This window comes from Dermochelys coriacea, chromosome 3 (assembly GCF_009764565.3).
Source record: "Dermochelys coriacea isolate rDerCor1 chromosome 3, rDerCor1.pri.v4, whole genome shotgun sequence".
Lineage (NCBI taxonomy): Eukaryota > Metazoa > Chordata > Testudines > Dermochelyidae > Dermochelys > Dermochelys coriacea.
The window spans coordinates 163,622,106-163,643,828 of record NC_050070.1 but is presented as its reverse complement, the minus strand read 5'-3'; the positions used below and the strand labels follow the sequence as shown (position 1 = coordinate 163,643,828).

The following is a 21,723-nucleotide window of genomic DNA, read 5'->3' as shown; positions in this document are numbered from 1 at the left end:
TTCTTCACCTTCAGTTCCTCTCATGAGGTAAGTTTGTTGAGGCCATGACTAGATGCCATTTGCCTCATAAATATACAAATTTGGTATCTGTTAAATAGTTGGGCAGAAGGACATAATTTGATATCTGCTAATATGAGGTGCTCCTTTGCAGGTGGGGAGTGGAGTAGGGGAGTGAGATAGGTGGACAGTTGAGAAATACTTGCCTCTCAACCTCCCATACCAAGCTGCCTCCTTGGAGCGAGAAGGAAACACGCTGATGGGAATTCCAGCACGCTGTTTCCTGAAGCTAAGGAGAAAGTGTGGGTTTCTTGCCCTAGCAATGCCCCTTGATCTAACTGGAGAGCGTCTGCCTTCTTTTATTTCAGTGTCTACTTAATAAATGTAGTCCTCTGGCTAGTAAATGTCCATCCAGTAAATATTTTGAGCACTCTCTTACCCAGATTTTAAAGTTAGACTAAAACAGAATGAAGCATTAATCTGACAAAACTAGTCCTTCAAGAGCTCTTACCTAAAGCCACATATTCTCCTTCATCTAGTTTCTTCACTAGAATCATGTCTTTTTCATATTCTAAATACTCCAAGAACATTTTCACAGGCAATATACCATCTTTATCATCAGCAAATCGAACGGTGGTTTGGGTGTTCTCTTGCTTGTAGTTTTCCAATAACGTCTGGAGCCTAGCAAACTCTTTTTCATCCAGCCTGAGTAGTTTAGCCAAATCCTTAAAAGCAGAAAGATTAGAACAACTGTAAATAATGACCATATGTAAGTTTATATCTGGAGATATACTTATTTCCCACACCCAATTTCTCTCTGCTGTACATGACTACAGTTTTTTTAATTAGCCAAAAACCCTTGAGAAAGCAGCCACCTTGCAAATTGGGCAGACATATTGCAAGGTTCTGTAATGCCTATACACAGAGACTTCTGTAATGATACTAAAAGTCACCCAAAATATGAAGTAGAACATTTTGTACATCTATTTAAAGTACTAGACACAAGGCAGGTTTGGTCACAAATTAGTTTCCAGAATTAATTCCTCCTCCCAAAAAGGATAAAGGAAAGCCTTCTGCACTTAGGACAAATGATTGGAGTCAGGAGACATGAGTTCTATTCCTGGCTCTGTCTCACATATTAAGTGACTAAGGCCTTGTCTATACTAAAGGGAAAAAGTCAATCTAAGCGACGCAATTTGAGTTACATGAATAGCGTAACTCAAATAGACGTAGCTTAGATCTACTTACTGCAGGGTCCACACTACATGACGTCAACAGGGGATGTTCCCTCATCGACTCCCCTTACTCTTCTCAAAACAGGTGGAGTACAGGAGTTGATGGGCAAGTGATTGGCGGTTGATTTAGCGGGTCTTCGCTAGACCCGCTAAATCGACCACCGCTGTATCAATCACCACTGCATTGATCGTCCAGTAAGTGTAGACAAGCCTAACACAATGTTGTTAGGAGGCTCAATTAATTAGCATTTGTACAGCACCCGAGATCATTGAACAGAAGGTGCCATAACTAGGTATTTCTTTAAGTATTTTTGCCCCAGTTCTGCCATCCTATGGTCTTGATCTCCAACCCCCCAAATGTATAATTTTTAGGGCCATCAATTTAATCAGTTAACTCACATGATTAATTCAAAAAAGGTATCACGATTAAAAAAATTAATCACAATTAATCATAATATTAATCACACTGTTAAACGAAACTACCAATTGAAATTTATTAAATATTTTAGCATGTTTTTGTACATTTTCAAATATACGGATTTCAGTTACAACACAGAATACCAAGTGTACAGTGCTCACTTTATATCATCTGTCATTACAAATATTTCCATTGTGAAAATAATAAAACTGATAGTATTTTTCAATTTACCTCATACAAGTACTTTAGTGCAACCTCTTTATTGTGAAAGTACAACTGACAAATGTAGATTTTTTTTGTTACATATCTGCATTCAAAAACAAAACAATGTAAAACTTCAGAGCCTACAAGTTCACTCAATCCGTGTTCAGCTAATCGCTAAGACAAATAAGTTTGTTTACATTTATAGGAGATAATACTGTCCTCTTCATATTTACAATGTCACCTGAAAATGAAAACAGGCATTTGCCTGGCACTTTTGTAGCTAGAGTTGCAAGAAATTTATGTTGCAGATATGTTAAACATTTGTATGCCCCTTCATACTTCGGCCCCCGTTCCAGAGGACATGCTTCCATGCTGATGATGCTCATTAAAAAAAATAATTAGTTAATTAAATTTATGACTGAACTCCTTGAGGGAGAACTGTATGTCTCTTGCTCTCTCATTTTACCTGCATTCTGCCATATAATTCATGTCATAGCAGTCTCGGATGATGACGCAGTACATATTGCTCATTTTAAAAACACTTTCACTGCAGATTTCACAAAATGCAAAGACAGTACCAATGTGAGATTTCCAAAGATAGCTACAGTATTCGACTCAAGGTTTAAGAATCTAAAGTGCCTTCAAAAAGTCTAAAAGGGATGAGGTGTGGAGCATGCTTTCAGAAGTCTTAAAAGAGCAACACTCCAATGCAGAAACTACAAAACCCGAACCACCATAAAAGAAAATCAACCTTCTGCTGGTGGCATCTGACTTAAACGATGAAAATGAACGTGTGTCCGCACAGCTTTGGATCATTATCGAGCAGAACCTGTCATCAGGGTGGATGCATGTCCGCTGTAATGGTGGTCACAGCATGAAAGGACATATGAATCTTTAGCACATCTGGCATGTAAATATCTTGCGACACCAGCTACAATAGTGCCATGCGAATGCCTGTTCTCACTTTCAAGTGAGACTGTAAATAAGAGGTGGGCAGCATTATCTCTCACAAATGTAAACAAGCTTGTTTGTCTTAGCAATTAGCTGAATAAGAAGTTGGACTGAGTGGACTCGTAAGCTCTAAAGTTTTTACATTGTTTTATTTTTGAGTGCAGGTTTTTTGTACATAATTCTACATTTATAAGTTCAACTTTCATGATAAAGAGATTACACTACAGTACTTGTATTAGGTGAATTGAAAAATACTACTACTTTTGTTTGTTATTTTTATTACAAATATTTTCACTGTAAAAAAGAAAGTGAGCACTGTACACTTTGTATTCTGTGTTGTAATTGAAAGCAATATATTTGAAAAAGTGGAAAACATCCACAAATATTTAAATAAATGGTATTTTATTATTGTTTAACAGCAGGATTAATTGTGATTCATTTTTTTAATCGCTTGACAGCCCTAGTAATTTTCCATTTAATCTACCTGCCAAACGGTTAATTCTTTCACAGAAAGAAGTTTTGATGTTACTTACATTATCAGAGAGCGGAGTGCTTGGCTGCATGCTCAAAGAATTCAGTTTGCTGACTGACTCATAAAGCTGCAGCAGTTTTAACTTATTTGCACAGAACTGGAGCAACCCTTCATCAACACACACAAACTCTGGAGAGAGAGAGAAATAAAGATGTGCATTAGTCTGCATGAATGTGTGTACTGGAGCTGTGAAATGTTCTTTGTAGTTTCATTAAACTCTTATAAAGGAGTTAGATGACATATGCTCCAGTGTAATGTTTTCGACACACTGTTGCTCACGACATGATGTTTAATCCATGGCAAATTAAAGTGAGGATGATTTTTGCCCAAAAGCAAAAAGGGTATCAGGCTTATTTTTAACAAGAAAAAGGCTGCAATGGGACACCGAACACAAGGCTACTGTAGAGGACCTCTTGTGCATCAGCATGTAAAAATCAAGGAAATGCAGAATGCTACAGATTGCACTCATCAAGTAATTACTCTTTTAAAAACAAACAACTTGAATGTACCTTGCAAAGTACAATGCTGCGTGAATTTTAGTAGTTACGCTACCAATATGTGAATATGGTAAATCTGCAAATAAATAAAATAAAAAAGCTACAAATAAAGTTTCCAACACTAAAATTGAGGAAGCACAATGGGCATTATTGTTTTTCAGTGATAAAACAGAAACCACGTTAACAAAAATCAGTAGAAATCCCGATATTTGTAATTCTTCAGAGTTTGGGAAAGCAACTAGTATAACTATGGCAGCCAGAGAAGACATATGCAATTGAAACCAACCCAGAGTTTAGAATTTTAAAAAGCTCCAATACCTCAGTACAGTAATAGTTAATTTGACTAAAAAATTAAGTGTTTTCTTCATCAAACTAAAGAGCGAGCCTATTCACAGCTCAACTTCTTGTGCAAGTTGAAAGGCACAATGGAAACACCAAGATTAAGGGAGGCTGTTTTTCAGTTTATAGTGTAACTCACATTTGTGAAGAAACATGAAACAGACAATTCAACACCTCAGTATAATTTGCATAACGGTTCCTGCAATTTCAAAACAAGCGCAGAAGCAGTCAGTTACAAGAATGCCCAAAACAGACACCAACATCTGCAATTAGGAGTCTTTCTAAACTGTTGAGTTGCTACTCAGCATGCATCCTCACTCAGTTTGTCTTCTACCTGCTAAGGCCTAAGCTGAAGAACAAGATACTGAATCTAAACAATGGAATCAGGTAACAAAAAAAATGTGTCATTTGATGTATGTCTACTTTCTTACTTCACCTTGAATGGCCCCTTGAAATGTGTTAACTACTTATGCCAAGTCATCTCATCCACCTTGTATTTAGCTGCGACATACAGCATACATTTCCTAGACCTGAAGAAGAGTTCTGTGTGAGCTTGAAAGCTTGTGTCTTACACTACCAGAGGTTGGTCCAATAAAACAATGGTTTTCAAACTTTTTTTCTGGGGACCCAGTTGAAGAAAATAGTTGATGCTCGCAATCCAACAGAACTGGAGATGAGCAGTTTGGGTGTGGGAGGGGCTCAGGACTGGGACAGAGGGTTGGGGTTCGGGGGTGAGGGCTGTGGGGTAGGGCAGAGAATGAGGGGTTAAGGGTGTGGAAAGAGGGCTCTGGGATGGGGATGGGGTCGGGGCTCTGGACTGGGGGTGCAGGCTCTGGGAGAGCCAGAGATGAGGGGTTTGGGGTGCAGGAGGGGGCTCTGGGTTTGAGGGGGACAGGGGATTGGGGCGCAGGGTTGGGGATGCGTTCTTACCTCCGGTGGTTCCCAGTCAGCAGCGCAGCCAGGGTGCAGAGGCAGGCTTCCCGCCTGTCCTGGCACTGCGGACTGCACTGCGCCCTGGAAGTGGCCAGCAGCAGGTCTGGCTCCTAGGTGGAAGCATGCAAGCAGCTCCGCACAGCTTTCCCCCGCAGACACAGCCCCCCAGCTCCCATTGGCTGGGAACCGGCTCAGGGGCAGCACGCAGAGTCCTGTATCCCCTCCTCCCCCCCCCCCCGACCTAGGAGCCGGACCCGCTGCTGGCTGCTTCCGGGGCGCAGCGCGGTGTCAGAACAGGTAAGCACTAGCCTGCCTTAGCTGGGCAGCACCACTGACAGGACTTTTAATGGCCCTGTTGGCAGTGCTGACCAGAACCGCCATGACCCAGTGCGACCCACAGTTTGAAAACCACTGCAATAAAAGATATTACTTCACCTACCTTGTCTCTCTACTTTCTTAATCTGCATATGTGGAAAACCAATTCTTAAGAACAACATTTGATAAGCACTATCTGTGACAGACCCAGTATCATATTTAATAATGTATTAATTTACCTGACATTAAAGGACACAAAACAAAGATTCTAAACTGATTTTTCTGTAGAAAGATTTGTCTCTGAACAAACCATGTGTGTGCTCAAATGACTTTACAGTGTACAATTTTCTCTCTATGAAGCTCAGCCATTTCTCACATACTCTGCTATTAAAAATCCTGGAAATAAAAAGGAAGCCTGAACAGCTTGGGACAGCTAATCAATTGACCTTTTCTTCACAATAGCAGCATTCATACAGAATATCCATTTAGCCACAATATTACTGGCAGATATGCAGCCAAACTAGGAGGAAGGAACTTGAGCCAAATTTGTTCTTTACTGTGACCAGGCAGGGAATACCGTAATACAGTGCAGATGGAAAAAGAGGACAGTGCATAAAGCACACACAAGCTAACAAAGAGGACTCAATAAATACAAAATGAAAATGGAGGTATAAATTTTCCAATTCATTGTGAAAATAGTTTCTCATAAGAATCTGTATTTTTAGGACTTCATATTTGAGTAGATACACTAGCTATTTAAAGCCATATGTTGTCCTGATTACGGCAGGTCAAAGTTGGGCAGAACACTCCAAGGGTGAAATCCTGGCCCCATTAAAATCAATGGAAAAACTCCTATTTCATTTCACAGCTCCAAAGTTACACAGACTGACACATCATCAGTGGGGGATCCCTCACTACAGAGATGGTCAGGGACAGGCCCTCCCAACCCACAAGCATTCTGGGATCCACAGGCAAATTCTATTTACTCAGGACCTCCATGCACCTCCTGCAGTAATACATCTTCCGTGAATTATACTGCCAAGGGCTCAGCTGTTCCTCCTCACAGTGTGGAATGGAGTCCATGCAAAACAACGACAACAGGATGAACATTATCTTATGCTGGAAAGTCACTATGCGTCTGAAGGTGATTTCACAGAGATAGACTCTTCTCCTGCTCCATCCCTCAAGACCTAGTCATGCCCCCCAAAACAACGGAATCCAAAATGCAAGAAGCATTTCATTAGTTTCAAGGGAGGAGTTATGTTGGGTTATTTCACCTTCCTCCATCTGTCAGAATTTTGACTGAATGCACTTCTTTGGCCTGAGAAACCTACCCTTAACGGAAACTGTGGATACAGCCCCCAGTTTAGAAAGACCTAGAAGCGCAAGACCAGTGAAGCCATACTGCCCACAAGGAGGAGAAGGGAAGCATCAGATAGATCACTGTGTCATTTCAGTGGCACAAAATCTCTGTGCCCATGGTTCAGTGCCTTCAGCGAATCCAAAAATTTAAAGGGTTTAAGAGGCCAGACCCTCATTTTCTTCCTAAGGAAGGGGGAAGACTGAAGAAGGAGCTCCATAAGGTGGAACCTTGTGGAGGCTCCTGTTCTATACAACAGGATTACTGCAGGGGGGAGGGAGTGGGAATTGAGCCCAGCTTATTTTACTAATATATACAAAATAGAAGTTTGGCGAAGATGCTGAAACGTATTGATAGAATTATTTGCAAGTCAATGTATATAAATATATAGGACAGGTGTGTGTGTGTGTGTGTATTTTTATATGAAAGCAATTTATGTTTCTTGCATTTACAAAATATACATAATGCATGGACTCATTCAACCTGTCAAAGATTTCAAAAATATACTGAAGTAATTCTTGCATTATAGATACATGGCAAGTGCTGGAGAGAGTGCTCACTAGCAAGCTGACACAGGCATGGGGAAAAAAAAATACAAAAGGAATGTCTTGCTCTAGCTGGCAAAAAAGCCAAGCAGGCCAAGCTTGATTAAGCAGTGGATTCCCATGATAGATATTCTCCTGGCCTCACAGCAGTAGTCTTGCTTCAAGCCACACCACGGATAGATTGCATGCGTGTCTGCATAATTACAAAATCAGCTTCCACTTACCTTGTTTTTTTAAGGTGTCCATCAATGTCTGAGTGATGTTTGAGAGAGAGGAGAGTGGTACACGTTCACTTGCCAATACGCTCTCCAAAGCCTGTTAGCAGAAATTTAAACAAAATGAAGTCTTTCCATTCATTTTCCTTCATGTTACTCTTGAAGCGTTTAAGGAAGTCCATAACAATACAAGTCAGAGTATTTTTTAGTTACTATTTCTTCTACACATATTTGCACTTACAGCACAAATGGATCCCGCAGCAAAATCACAAATCAACATGAATTCTGTGTACTATTTTATAGAAAAAACAACATAAACAATGCTGTAAAGCAAGTCCTTAAGCTTTGTCAATGAGAAACCATGGAAAGAATTAAGAAAATTGTGAAAGGTTAATGGCTTTACACCTAAGTCTGATCACATGAAATTCTTTCCCAGATTGAAACTCCCTCTCCCAATAGTCACCTGTTTTTTTGTAGCAGGGTATTTAATATCAAGAATTAATTCCTTTGCTTCAGCTTCAACCACGTCTGCAACAAAAATGAGCAAGTCATCAATTCTTATTTGCAACACAGATCTTGAAAAGCAAGTCGTTCTGCACCACAGTGAAGCTGTACACTTATTTACATTTTAATGGTTTGGTTTGACATGATTGGACGAACTGCCACCATTAACTTGGAAAAAACTCACACTGACTGTTTGCAGCTTTGTAGCTGTGTTGGTTCCAGGACATTAGAGACACAAGGTGGGTGAGGTAATATCAGAAGTACCAACAGTTGGTCCAATAGATATTACCTCACCCACCTTGTGTCTCGGAAACTGAGAGGCATGTATCACTCCAGATTTGCCTCTTTTGTAAGGAAAAAAAAGTTACATATAGGAACAAGGGTATCTATGCGCAAAAGGAGATATCCCTCCTACCCCATGCAGATGGCAAGCATGGACTCTACACACCATTTAAACACTAAAAATAGAGCTCTCTTAGGACTTAAGTGGTGGACTGGGCTTATGCTGGCTCTTTGTACAAGAGTGGATTTCACCCAAGGAGCATTTTAAAAATAAATATACAGGCTACTTGCAAAAAAGTCATGACATAATTCGTGCCAATATGCACTAGGAGCCTGCCAAACTAATCTTACCCTGCCCTGTGGGAAAACCTCACTTTTAATACAACTGAACCGTGTCATACTAAGTGACCTGAGTCAACGTTAGGATGGGAGTGCAAAAAGTACCAACAAAGGTACCATTAGTGGGGCTGGGACCGCTCCACAGAAGACCTAAAAATTACTATAATTCCATTTCGTTTCAAGAGGACTCTTCAAATGTCTTTACTGTTGAGAACAATTGCTCTAAAATTAAAATGAGGTGCTGCACATCTCCAAATAACCAAGGTGAGAAGGACCTACTGTACAGCACACTGAGAATTTACCTTTTTATGCTGTTTTGCAGGTCTGCACAATCCAAATCAACTGAGCTAGTCAGCTGCTGCTGCTCACATCACATACACTACTGAACCCTTCAGGAGAAAGTACTGCCTGCCCCCTAATGCTCCCCAAATATAGCACATCTCTAGTATTGGTTTGTTTGTTTGTTTGTTCTTGGTAAAACAGTATTAAGAAATCCATAATTCTACTGAACATAGGTAAAAAAAAAGCAAGGATTATTTGAATCCCACGATCAGACAGCTGAGAAGCTCAATAGTGAATACAACATGCCCAGCAGACTACATGGCAGATAATTTGAGACTTATCTAGACTTTGCAGATGTGTATAAAGAAACAAACATGAACTGAACGCTGCTCTTAATCTAATTTTTTGAAGCACTCAGCACAATTCTAACCTGATTTTAATATACATTTGAATAGCAAGTTCACAGGTGTTCTTTCAATATGCAAACAAATTCACTTACACCTAACGAAAATTAAAGATGGCAAAATCTAAAGGTGTATATGTATGATATACACGTACACTAGGGATACAGGGTGCATATTGTGTGATTCAGTTGGTGAGACATTAAGAAACAACATACATTTAGGAGAAACCTACCCAGATTTGAGGTTTTAGCTTTGAGTAAAGCATTTAACTTCTTCACTAGATGCATATCTTTTGCTCGTTCACTCTTTTTATCACTGAAAAAGATTTTTAAACATCTCATATAAACACACACTGAAATTTTATGTTTGTTACTTTTGAATTACATCATTGGTGAAAACATTTTTTGTTCACTCTGGCATGAAATTAAAAGAGTTACTAGTTATTTTAAAACTCAAGTATTAAGTCATATAAAATAATCAGACATTTCATTTCCCAAGGGCCAAATTCCACCATCATTACTCACACTGAGTACACCTTTCTCCACACAAGTGCACGAGACTACTCTTGGAGTAATGTACTACTCAGCATGAGAAAGAATAGCTAATTCTGGAACTAAAAAAAAAATTTCAAACACTTATCAAGAGGCTCCGTTAAGAGGAGACAGTTAAGGTAGATTATTATATAAAATGGAGCTAGCCTTACCTTAGTGCTAAATGGAAAGGTACATGAACAGTTTTTATGCTTCCAGACACTGGATCAACAAGACAGATCTGGTAAGTCTGAGACTGCCAACCTTGACTAATCATATTGTTTAAACCCATTATTTTATAGCCAGGATACAGCAACCTGAAACAAACACACAGATATGGCCATGACAATGTAGACTGAAATTACCAACATGCATTTTTTGTATAAGACACAAGGAAGAATTTCATGCAGCCAGGACCAAGCACAACTAATGAAAAACATCAGAATATCTAATTAGTGATCTATGCCAGCAAAGATTAGCAAGGAGGTTAGCAGTGGAGAGAGAAGGAAACATTTGTTCATAAATAAGAGCACTGTGCACTGCATTCAAGCAAGTATCAGAGGCATCGTCAGCAATTCAAAACCAGTCTACTAGCACTCATCACTGTGGGCACTGGAAGAAGACTGCCTGAGAGGAAGGAATTTGTCTATTACACACTTATTTATCCCACTAGCACAACTTACTTGTCAACATGTCAAGATGCTAAGCATTTCTTACCTACAGTGTTTCCCCACATTAAAGGCACCAACCCGGGGTCCTTGCTGAGTGCTCCACACTTCCAGGATTCCTCTTCTTGGAGCATAGATCACAAGAAATTGAGCCACTCTACTTGGACTTCGAGTACTTCCAAAAGGAGAAAAATCCATTTTTTTTTCAGCTTCTCTTTCATGAAGGTCTTCTACAGTCTGAATCCAACCAATTTGTGCATCACGATATCCTTTGTAAGAAAGGAGAGGAATTAGTCAACTAATTTACACAAACACACACAATTGAAAATTGCCTGCTCCTGGAACAGGGTTTGTAAGTGTTGGGTGGAAGGCTATTGTGCCCTTCCCAAAAATTTTATTGTGACCACCTAAATGCTATTTAACTGTAATATAAGCACCCTTGCCCAACCTAAATATCGTTACTCACATTTACTTCTCTAACACTTTGCTTGGGCCAATTGCTCTTTCTCCCCCCAACCAAGCTCTTCTGACACAGAAAAAGGGATGTCTTCCCGGACAGTGCACGAACGTGATCAAGTCACCAGGACAGTACGTGGGATTCAGCACACACAAGTGACATCAACAAACCCTCCCAAGCCACATTACAATTAGCACACAAAACAAGTTTTAAATATGAAGTAAAATTTAATTGTGAGCTTTCTAAAGTGTTTGTGGAATAAGTGAAGAGAAAAATAGAGTATGAGTTCAGTTAACTATCTCCTTACCTCAGTAGAAAATGCATGCAAAACATTCAGTTGTTAAACATTTGTTAGCAGTTTACAAGTAAAAGGACTTGGAGAGGGAGAGAGAGAGAGCTAGCTTGAGCACGTGTGGCTCACATCACCCTTTATTAATAAACAGGTTTAAGCAACTTGCTGTAAATGCTGGGAAACCTGGCAGACCAAACTGTTGGTTTAGTAAATGCTTATTCAACTGAAAAAATAAAGATAGTAAAGAAACAAACAAAAAAACAAAACAAAAAAAACTTGATCATGGAAAGGTATTAAAGTAACATGAAAAGATCAGTAACACAGAAGAGAAAAATGGTGAGTGTGTATATCTGAACTAATACAGAAGCACCAGAGAAACCCCAACACTAGGGGAGAGAAATGCACAGGAGATACAAGGAGACTCCAACCATTATGCTACGGTAGCTAAAACAGAAGCTAAGCAGCTTGGGGGAAATGTGGAAATAAAGGTTCCTGAGTTCTAGTGGAGTTTCCTGTACATAGCCCACGTACTTGCGCTCAGTGCATCAACAAGAATACGAGAATGTTTGCTTGCAAATTTGATTTCTGTCGTTCCTGATCGACTCCTGTTTTGGTTTCCCTTCTTAGACCTCTCTACAGCATTGAGCCAATTACAATGGCTGTCTGGAGAGAAATGAGACTCCACCATGCTTTCCCTGTAGACTTAATTCAGGAAAGCCAGTATCTCTGGGCCAAAGTAAGCTTGAGTGGGAGAGGGAGAAGTGACATATATGGAATACAGTTTACTGCCTCTGAACTAACTAGTGCTCTAAGGATCTTCCAAACTCATGTTTTCACTGTGAGGACAGTGGGAGGACGGAGTGCTGCTAGAGATATTTGTAGCTTCACAGAAACCGGGTCCAGGAATAAGGGTGGTTTGTTTGTTTTTTCCCCTCTTTTTTTTCCCTTGTTTTGTTTAACAAAAAAAGGTTCTTCTACAAGTCCTATCCGGGGGTTGTAATATTGGTTGTGCTTGCTGTTGGAGTCTTGGAGATGACAATGTCTGCATCTCCTCTTTCCCACAGGAAAGCTGGGGCAGAGAAATGAAACTGATCGCGCTATCTTGGAACAGCCAGCAAGAGATGCTAACTGACCCAACAAAGCAGTAAGCATGTGCAACTGCCTGCCCTTCCTAGTGATTTTCTCTGCCTTTTTGTGATGCCTAAGGTAGGGGAACCGAATGCCCTTTCTTTGTCTCTCAACTGAGACAAAGAAGAAACTAGAGCTGCACAAATCTTGAATAAATGAACTCAAAACTCTTCAAGAGAATGACTGGATCAGCTGCTGCATGCTGTTTAAGGTCTAGAAAGGGAAATACAGGCAATACAACTCAGTATCTGAGGCTGTTGATTAAATCCTTATTGTAGATCCCACCAATAATATTTTAAGGTCCAGTTCTATATCTCTGCCACCCTTGAATTTATATTAAATCTGTTTGAGAGATCAGAACAATAAGTGCCATGATAAAGGCCAGAGTACTCAGAATTCTAAGCCAAACTGAACAGCCACACCATTTCCAAGCAAACTAATTGCTGTATTGATATATACCAACATGTACCTTTCCACATGCGAATGGCAAGTCCTCGTGTAACATCCAGTAAAAGAACTCTTCCAAAGTCATCAGTTACTGCTGCCAACGTGTTACATGGAGACAGACATATGCTTTCACCATGGCGCCGGGAATCTGGAAGTCCAAACCTGAAATCAAACAATCAGTTAACGAATATCAAAAGACACTGTTAATTACTTTAGAATTATGAACAGTACCTTTTGCAGGATTAGAGAAATACTTTTTTCTAGGATCCCAAAAGGGTGGGTGATTTGTTTTTGTTAACAAAAATGGAAGGAGCATTTTGCCATTAAAAATTTTGTGCTTGTATTACTCTGAGGCCTTGCAACTTTATGGAAGTCACATTATAATCATACTATAAACTGCTAAAACATGAAAGATCCCGTAAAAGTTCAGAGAGCAGGCTAAGTATGTTTAATGTCCCTAGTGCCTTGGCATGCAAAGAGTCTCTGAGAATCTTGTTAATTCTTTTCTATTGCTGACCAGAGCTGGGCATACCTGGAGACACAGCATGGCCTTAGTGTTTAGGGCAGAGGCTAGGAATCAGGAGAACTGGATTTAATTTCTCAATTTGCCACTGTCTTTTTCTGAACCACTAGGCAAGTCACACCCTCTCTGTGCTCCTGTTTCCCTAACAGTAAAATTAGGATGCCTGTAAGTTATTGTAAGGAACTTTTACATCCTTGCATGCAAAGCATTTTGTACCATGAGAGTATTTACAAGATTGCTCATGCCGCTCTGTTGAGTCACTTAACCTACTCAACAGTGATTCTCCTGCTGCTAAACTAGGCAGGGTTTTGTTCTTTTTTGTTTTGGAGGAAGGAGGAGAACAAATGCGTGCTGAGAGCTAAGTAGAGATCATTAAATTAATTCCATTTATAAATTAAATCAATTAAAACCAAACTCACATTTAAAAAAATCACAGCACAAGATTACCACTTTCAAAAACCATTCAAGACAATCAAGGAACAGAGCTGCAAAGGAATTGAGGAGTAGGCGTCAAACTTGCCTCACAGCTAAAGGGGTAGCAGGTTCAACTTTTGGTTTCTGCTTTTGGACAGCCTCTTCTTCATATTTACTCTTCCAACCAAGCCAACCACTTGCAACAGAAAAAGTGATTAGCAGAATGCCAGTGACTGCACAACTTAATACACACAAGTTAAAACTAAATCAAAACCACACTTTATTTTGCATTTCATTACCTGGCAGCATTAAAGAACGCTGAAGTCAGTTTACTAGCGACTGCTAATGCAACGTGAGACAATAGTGGCTGTGTGCTACCCTGAAGGAAAAAATAAAAGCATTCTTAGAAAGCAACAAGAGAATTCCTTAATTTCTCTAATCACTACATAATGAGAACTCAAGTGCTGAAACACACTAAATACTGACTAACTCCAGCAATGAGGGGAAAAAAATGCACTGCAGCCAAAGTCTTCAAAGAGATGTTGCCAAATTTGACGTCATCCACATTAATTTTCAATACAAGCGAGTGATAGTTTCTCAGTCAGGCAGAAAAACTACAGATGATCTCAGCTATGCAGGTCTCATAGGCCAGGTACGAGGAAAGGAGCTAGAGGTTCAGCAAGATCTCAATTCAATGTCCCTAAAAAGATGTTATTCCACATTTCCAAGTCCCATCTTGCTGTTTCAGAGGCCCACTGAGATTCTCTGGTCGCTTAGCAGTATGTGGTGCTACAGCACAGGTTAAAAACTACAGTCTATGATGCTTCATGGAGAGCTAGTTGGTTCTGTGGTATGGGAGTTCCTTACTGACACCAAAAGTAGTACATTTTTTCACAAATGTTTTGCAAAAACTTAGCTGCAAAACATTCTGATATTGCTTTGGTTTTGTTACCTTGTTGACCTAGATAATGGTATTACGCTCTGTCTTGTATGGTTCAAATATACAGAAGGTAAACAGGAATATAAATATAGCCATGCTTTTTTACCAATACATAAAGAGTACATAAATATTTTGTGAAAGGGTCATGGCAAGCAAAATCATCTTAATTCTCTACTACAATAGTTACAAATAAAGCAAAAAACAAACTGGGGCAAGAGGACATCAGACTACAGAACACTCCCAGTGCCTCCATATAACAGGGTCAAAGGCCAAGTGTCTCCAAAATCCAAAAGAATTTGAAAATTGGATTATGACATGTGATCTAAAACTTATTTTAAGTCTATTTCCTTAACCATGAAAGAGTAGTTAGTGGAAGACACAGTCTCAACTAACAAAATTAATATTAAAAAAATGTTTCTATATTGAATTTAATTTTTTTTTATTTAAGATTTTTAAAAGTTAAAGTCTTGGATGGCAGGAGCCTGGAGCACATTTCACAAAGAAACCATTCCAACTCAAAAGGGATTTTTCCCAATTACAGGTAAATTCTGAAGACTGAAGAAAAAAACCTGTACGAACTGGGGTAAATGAAGTAGTCTTCAAAAAATAGCCTTTTTTTATATATGGAAAAGAAAAGGATATTAATTCTCTCATTTGCCACTTGAGACAAACTGATTTTATCATGCCCATTTCATAATATATACATACCTCCAGGGCATAAAAGAAACCAGTGAAAGGATTGGAGCCTACAGTAACGTGCTGAGACATAGTAGGTGGACTATTCTTTATAGCTGCATTATAACCACCTATATTGGAGGCAGTCTTCATTTGATCAAAAGGAGACAGAGTCATGATACCTAAAACAGAAAAAAAAAAAACAAAAAACCTTAAAGTCATGTAAACTCAATACAAATGGGCATTTCAGGCTCTTGAATTCTAAGTGTACTCATGCATCCCTGGCCGAACAGTCATAACTCTAGAAAAATACAAGCCCCAACTTCATTGACATCTGGTTCTTGCACACTATATATAGCTGTATTATTGGATATCTAAAACTGGATTATACATTTTAGTAAGAAAGCCACATACCAAGATTTGGAATCAACTGACCATTTTTATTCCAAACAAACCCAGTAGATGCAACAAAAAAAACCTACTTGTGATTTGTTTTAAATTTTAAAAGTTTCCGTTTTTATTTTTTGTTTTCAAGGGGGGAGTGTGATGGTGGGGACCATTTCCTCTTCCTGATCAGAGGAGTGAGACCTGTCCCCGTGACAACAGCAGGGGAAGGAAGCTCAAATATCAAAGAGGGCAGCATTTGACAAGTTACTTGGCTCACCGGAACAGCATAATATATCCCATGTGTCCCACCCGGCATACATGTCACCAGATACCCACATGCCCTTCTTCGTCACAGGCACTCACAGCCCACCTCTCTCCTTCCTTTCTCCAAAGACAAGTAGAGGGGGTCTGGTCTGCCTCCCTCAACTATCTGCCTGTCTGTGATGGAGGCCTGGGGACAAGCAAACATCCCCATATTCCCAGAAAGCCATAGTGTGGAAAGAGAATAGAGGCCTGCTATGTCACCTCTGGAAATAAGTCATCTGAACCTTTAAGTTTCCTGCTCCCTCTGCTGCAGGCAAGGTCTTTATCCTTCCTGCCAGACAGTCCTTTAATCCACCACATAGGATTCTGACCCAGTCTCACTCAAACTAAGTATTAGGCTGCCCCCTTCCAAAAGGGGGAGGAAGAACAGAGACTATACACAGCCACTATTTCCTCATTCCTTCTAATGGGAGGATCAAAGCCTTCCAATGCTCTTAAACTCATCCTTTAACCTTCTTCAACTAATCTATGCGTTTCTATCCAAATGTTACCATAGATCAATACTCCAACATGCATGGTAATCCCTTAGTCTTACAGCACTGACAAAAGAAGTCTCATCCAGTTGAATGTTTGAAGTTAAATGGTAATGCTTACCCACACTGGCATGGTCAACTATGGTGTCCACATCCTGCAAACCCCACTTCTTATAGGCTAACGGTGGGGGTTGTATGTTCTCATTGCCTGATGCTGCGGCTGCCAATTTGTCATAAAAATTAAGACATAAGTAAAAAGCTATTAGTTCATGTCAGCTTAAATATTGTATCATGTCAGCTCATGGTACAATGCTTTATATTATCAGTTACAACACAGTGAATACTGAGGGAAATGCCAGTGGAAAATCATTTTGTATTGTGATTAATAAGACATTACATACAATAACTTTACCTATATGTTTTCATAGAAGCATTGTCAGACTTTTTTGTACAATATATTTAAGGACATGCTGTGCAAAATTAGAATATGACCATTTTTTCCATGTTGCTGAAATGAAGGTACTTAATAAAATTTAGCTGGGCAAAATTTTGTTCAGAACTTCCAGCTATATTTGTAAAGTCCAAAATAAATTAATGGAGATAAATTATCTTATCAGTTATTTATGGTTTAATAAATGGTTTCTGTATCAGTTCCAGAACAATATTGGTCCTTCTCCTGGTAGTGAGCGTCATTACGGGAGACAGTCTTGTTCCAAACATAAGTAAGCAGGTCCTACAAAGATCCACATTCACAGGGTATGTGACAGTATGCTTTATTATACTTGAGTTGCTAGCAATGCTCCCATCTCAACCTGTCTGCAAACTTAGGACAACGCATAGGCAAGGAATTAGCACGTGAAAGATACTGAAGTGCTTTTATTGCAAGCATTAAAGTGCAGCTAGTTCTAATTGTTCTCATTTGTGAGGAGTGATAATTCCTCAGACAGTAACAGAAAGGCTATGCTTTGGTGGTAGGAGTGGCTACAGCTAGAATTAGGGTCTATGCCTTGGCAGGTGGGACACAGTATAAAAAGGAACACTAGTCCTCAGTGTAGTTCTGCACAAGGTCTCAAGAGGTGTCTGTGGGGCCATTAGGGCGACTGACTGAATTGGCACCTGACCTTGTTCAATGACTCTCTTGGTTCTTAGCTGAGGGGATGGGAGCCTCCACTTTTCCTTGCCCTGCATAGAAATACTCTCCTCTCCTGGGCCCCAGAGGAACCAGCCCTCTCCCTGCACAGTGTCAGCCTTAACCTAACAGCGCTGTTGGCCCTACAATTCCTGATGCTCCCATGCTGGCAGCTTCATTAGAGTTCCTCTCTATTCCTGGCGTAGCAATGTGCCCATTCCATGTCACTGGTTCCTGGCAGAGATTGAGAACAGGCAACAGAGAGTTGGAGCATAGTAAGAGGCAAAAATCAGGACTCAGTGCAAGCTTTTGATTAAGCCCATCTCCCAGCAGTGAGAAACCCACTCTTCACCCAGTCAACCATTACTTGATGGTTCTCCCTGAATGCCAGGAAACTGACCGGTTCCCAAGGTGCAGCACACTTGGATTAGCCAGCATCCCCAAGGATATAAGAAAAGAAATCAAGGTAAGCAGCAGGGCAGGTTGTCAAAAAGATTGGGGGAAAAAAAAAAAAAAAAAAAAAGAAGAGCTAAAACAGCCTTCAGGATTTTTCATATCTTAGCCCTGATCTACACTGGGGGAGGGGAATCAATCTAAGTTACTCAAGTTAAGCTACATGCATAACGTAGCTGAAGTTGACGTACTTAGATCGACTTACTGTGGTGTATCCACCACAGAGTCGACTGCTGCCGCTCCCCCGTCGACTCTGCTTGCGCCTCATGAGGTGCTGGAGTACAGGAGTCGACGGGAGAGCGCTCGGGGGTCGATTTATCGTATCTAGACTAGACTCGATAAATCGATCCCCGCTGGATCAATCGCTGCCCGCCGATCCGGTGGGTAGTGTAGACATACCCTTAAAGTGTAAGGATATCAACCATTAAAATATGAAGAGCATCTGCCCACAGCAGAATCACTTATGAAGCAGCACTTTTCAAAACTTTTTGTAAAAAGAAAAACACGCAACTAAAACAAAAATCATTAAGTGATCACTATGCTGACCCCTCTAGACATTGATACGGTGAATCTAAGATGGCTGTGTACTAGCAAGTCAAATCTTCTCCAGTCAACATCCTCAAGCAAGCTGTGTTCTGAGGAAGTGCATTTCTCAAAAATATTTTCCTTCACGTAACTATAAGCCGTATAAAACTGACAAACCATATTGGCTTCAACTCCAGTCTGATACAATTAACATGAATTTTAAATGATTTTGTATTAACGTACAATGTAACAAACAGACTTCTGTTAAGTACAGGCAGTCCTCGGACTTATCACACAATTGGTTCCTGAAAATTCCGTCATAAGTCGAAACATAATTCAGAACCGCAATCCATTTCATTGCGGGACTGAGCGCCGTAAATTCAAAACCAATTGTCGTAAGTTGAATCAGGGTGTCAATTCAGAAACGTCAAATGGAACGTCGTAAAGTTGAGGATTGCCTATACAAGTACTACTGTAGGTCACAGCAATAGACAGCTTCTATCAGAGACGTACCTCTTGCTACCTGATTACGACAAGCACGAAGGGACTGAAAGAGGCTGAAACCATCAATTGTCACAACTGCTGCTGGATACAGGATACTCAGTTCTTCATTCTTTATTAAAAACAATGAGGTAAAGGAGACAATCACTTTCACCATCGTGTCAACTTAGCACTTCTCCTCTCCGAAGGAAAGCTTTGTAAATAATGCAAGGTAACAAGTGTTTTGTCTGAACAGTTCATTTCTAACAGACGCTGCACAATGGAATATCATGCAGCAACAAAGAAAAGGAGTTTAAAGAACTATCCGACATCTTAGCATACAATTAACAATTATTCAAATACGGACAGTTCTGTATTTACGGTCTACATGTTGTCTGCCTTCACTGAATTTCATGCCCCCTCATCTATTTATATTTTAAGGGTTTAAGGAGAGAACATACAAGTTGTTGCAACTTGTAAAGGTCACCTTGGTATGGGTTTATCTAAAGTGCAAATATCAAAAGATTTATGACCCAAATCCTGTATCTATAGTAGTGTCTAAATTGGCATCTGGGCCCATTTTATACACCCAAATGTCCATCTGCAAGATTTAGATGTCTTGTTAAAACCTCCATATTTCAAAATTGTGCCCACATCATGCTAAATTGCCATCATAGATGAACGCTTGTATAAAAGAAACTTTCTAATACTTTCTAGGTTTTTTTCGTGATGAATTCTAATTCAGCAAAGAGTGCAGAATGGTGGGCTTATCCACAAAGTTGAACAAAGTTCTACAAGGATCCCTGTACAGGAAACGACATAATGAAATGCAGATTCCTATGACTACATTTTTTTTTTAACACTTTTCAGCTGTCTCCAGAGTAATCTTACTAAGAGATAAAAGAATATTAAGTCATCTGCTAGAGCACCGTGCAATTCTTGGAACCTGCCAAGCTGCATATTCCCCTTGAAATTCCCCTTACTACTATATTTTGCAGACATAAAAAGAAAACACAGGCAACAAATGAAGCCCTCTTTTACATGAATGACACAGTAATTCAATGTCTCTCTCAGCTTTGGGGCTAAATATACTCAAAAATAAGTGGAAAGAAATGCTGCTTTCCTGTCTATGTCTTTATGATTTAGCTGGTTTGAGGATTCTTCTACAATGACATATCCCTAATCTCTTGCTCAGGCCAACCTTCCACCTGTCAAAAACTGCTAAACACACACTAGTGGATTCATGTAGGAAAGAAACATGCCACATCCTGAAACAATACTATTTTAGTTTTGAAATAGCCTGCTACACCACCTGTTCAGTGACCCCAGGATGCCTTGGAACCTCATAGGTTCTGCATTTAAGCTGCAGGACAGGATCTTCATTTAAGAGCTGTGCAAGAAGTAGGACTCCAGTCTAAGAAAGAAAGAATAACTAACATGAATATTTATTCACTAATTCACCTTTGCTTAGGAAAGGCTTGCAGTATGCTCTACAGAAGAAAAAGTTTACAAGTTACAGCAATAAATCATTACTTTGCAACTGAACTTTGAAAGAAGACTCACCTCAGTGTAGAAACGGACGTAGCCAGAGGTAAAACCTACCACGATGCAGGTCCAGTCAGGACGGCCTGTGGAGCTCCTGTCCCATAAAAAAATAAAACAAATTAAAGGGAAAAAAATTAATTTTGCTCTCAAATATACACACACAAATTCCATTGACTTTAAAAAGATTAGCATGTATTTATCTGAAGGCAGAAACTTGAATTGCTAAAAAGTCTATTCTTACCTCTTTTGGCTTGCCAGTGGAATGCACAATGCACTACTTACACATTCACTGGAAACGGAAAATAAAAATATGAAACATTCATGCCAAACAGTTTAAAATTACATACCACAATAGTTCTATACGACCCATCAGATCTTGCCAGTCTTATTAATATATTTTAATAACTTAAATATATTTTAAAAATGTATTAAAACTCAAAAATGATTACATAATGAGGTAAAATATTATGCAAAATACTAAACCATATTCGTAAAATTATACACAATTCATGTTGTGAGTTAAAAGAGAGTTGCTGGGTCTTTTTATAAATCATGTATACTGTATTTTCTATTCAAAGATTCTGAAGAAAAAAATCCTAATTTCTGGGTTTTTTTCAAAATTATGTATTATTTATGCTATATAGCCATCCACAGGACGATTTTTAAGATTAACATACTATTGGTGCAGATAGAACAACAATGCATGTAAAAAACATTAGAAATATAGAATGCCACAGGAACAGAAACAGAAAACTGTTTTAGAAGTTTGAAAATGAGTTCTATTTTATGCTAGACGAGAGTCATAGTAAAAAAAGGCAATAGGGTTGAAATTTGAAAGGAAAAAAGAGGCTATCAACTAATGCAGTAAATGCTTTCTGTACATCACTACTAAAAGGCAAAAGATTAACAAGTCACTTTGCAGTCAAGGTAACTATGATGTACACTGCAGAAAAGGCAGACTAGACCATTAAGTGCAGAATA

At 39.4% G+C, this 21,723-nt stretch overlaps 1 protein-coding gene across 5 annotated transcripts in view; it reads right to left on the bottom strand.

Annotated features, from left to right (window-relative positions):
* Positions 1-21,723, bottom strand: part of RAB3GAP2 (RAB3 GTPase activating non-catalytic protein subunit 2) — a 70,590-nt gene that overhangs the window by 20,073 nt on the left and 28,794 nt on the right. For 4 of the 5 annotated variants that reach the window (XM_038395323.2, XM_038395324.2, XM_043511737.1 and 1 more), the window contains exons 5-20: positions 20,984-21,031; positions 20,761-20,836; positions 20,510-20,611; positions 19,231-19,330; positions 16,732-16,830; positions 15,460-15,608; positions 14,111-14,190; positions 13,918-14,007; positions 12,897-13,036; positions 10,600-10,819; positions 10,056-10,199; positions 9,585-9,667; positions 8,005-8,069; positions 7,551-7,641; positions 3,339-3,466; positions 509-722 (exon numbers count right to left, since the gene is read on the bottom strand). In XM_038395323.2, the coding sequence (XP_038251251.1) occupies positions 509-722; positions 3,339-3,466; positions 7,551-7,641; positions 8,005-8,069; positions 9,585-9,667; positions 10,056-10,199; positions 10,600-10,819; positions 12,897-13,036; positions 13,918-14,007; positions 14,111-14,190; positions 15,460-15,608; positions 16,732-16,830; positions 19,231-19,330; positions 20,510-20,611; positions 20,761-20,836; positions 20,984-21,031 (1,829 nt within the window). The remainder of the gene's footprint in view (positions 1-508; positions 723-3,338; positions 3,467-7,550; positions 7,642-8,004; positions 8,070-9,584; positions 9,668-10,055; positions 10,200-10,599; positions 10,820-12,896; positions 13,037-13,917; positions 14,008-14,110; positions 14,191-15,459; positions 15,609-16,731; positions 16,831-19,230; positions 19,331-20,509; positions 20,612-20,760; positions 20,837-20,983; positions 21,032-21,723) is intronic. The other variant, XM_043511736.1, reaches the window with a different exon arrangement.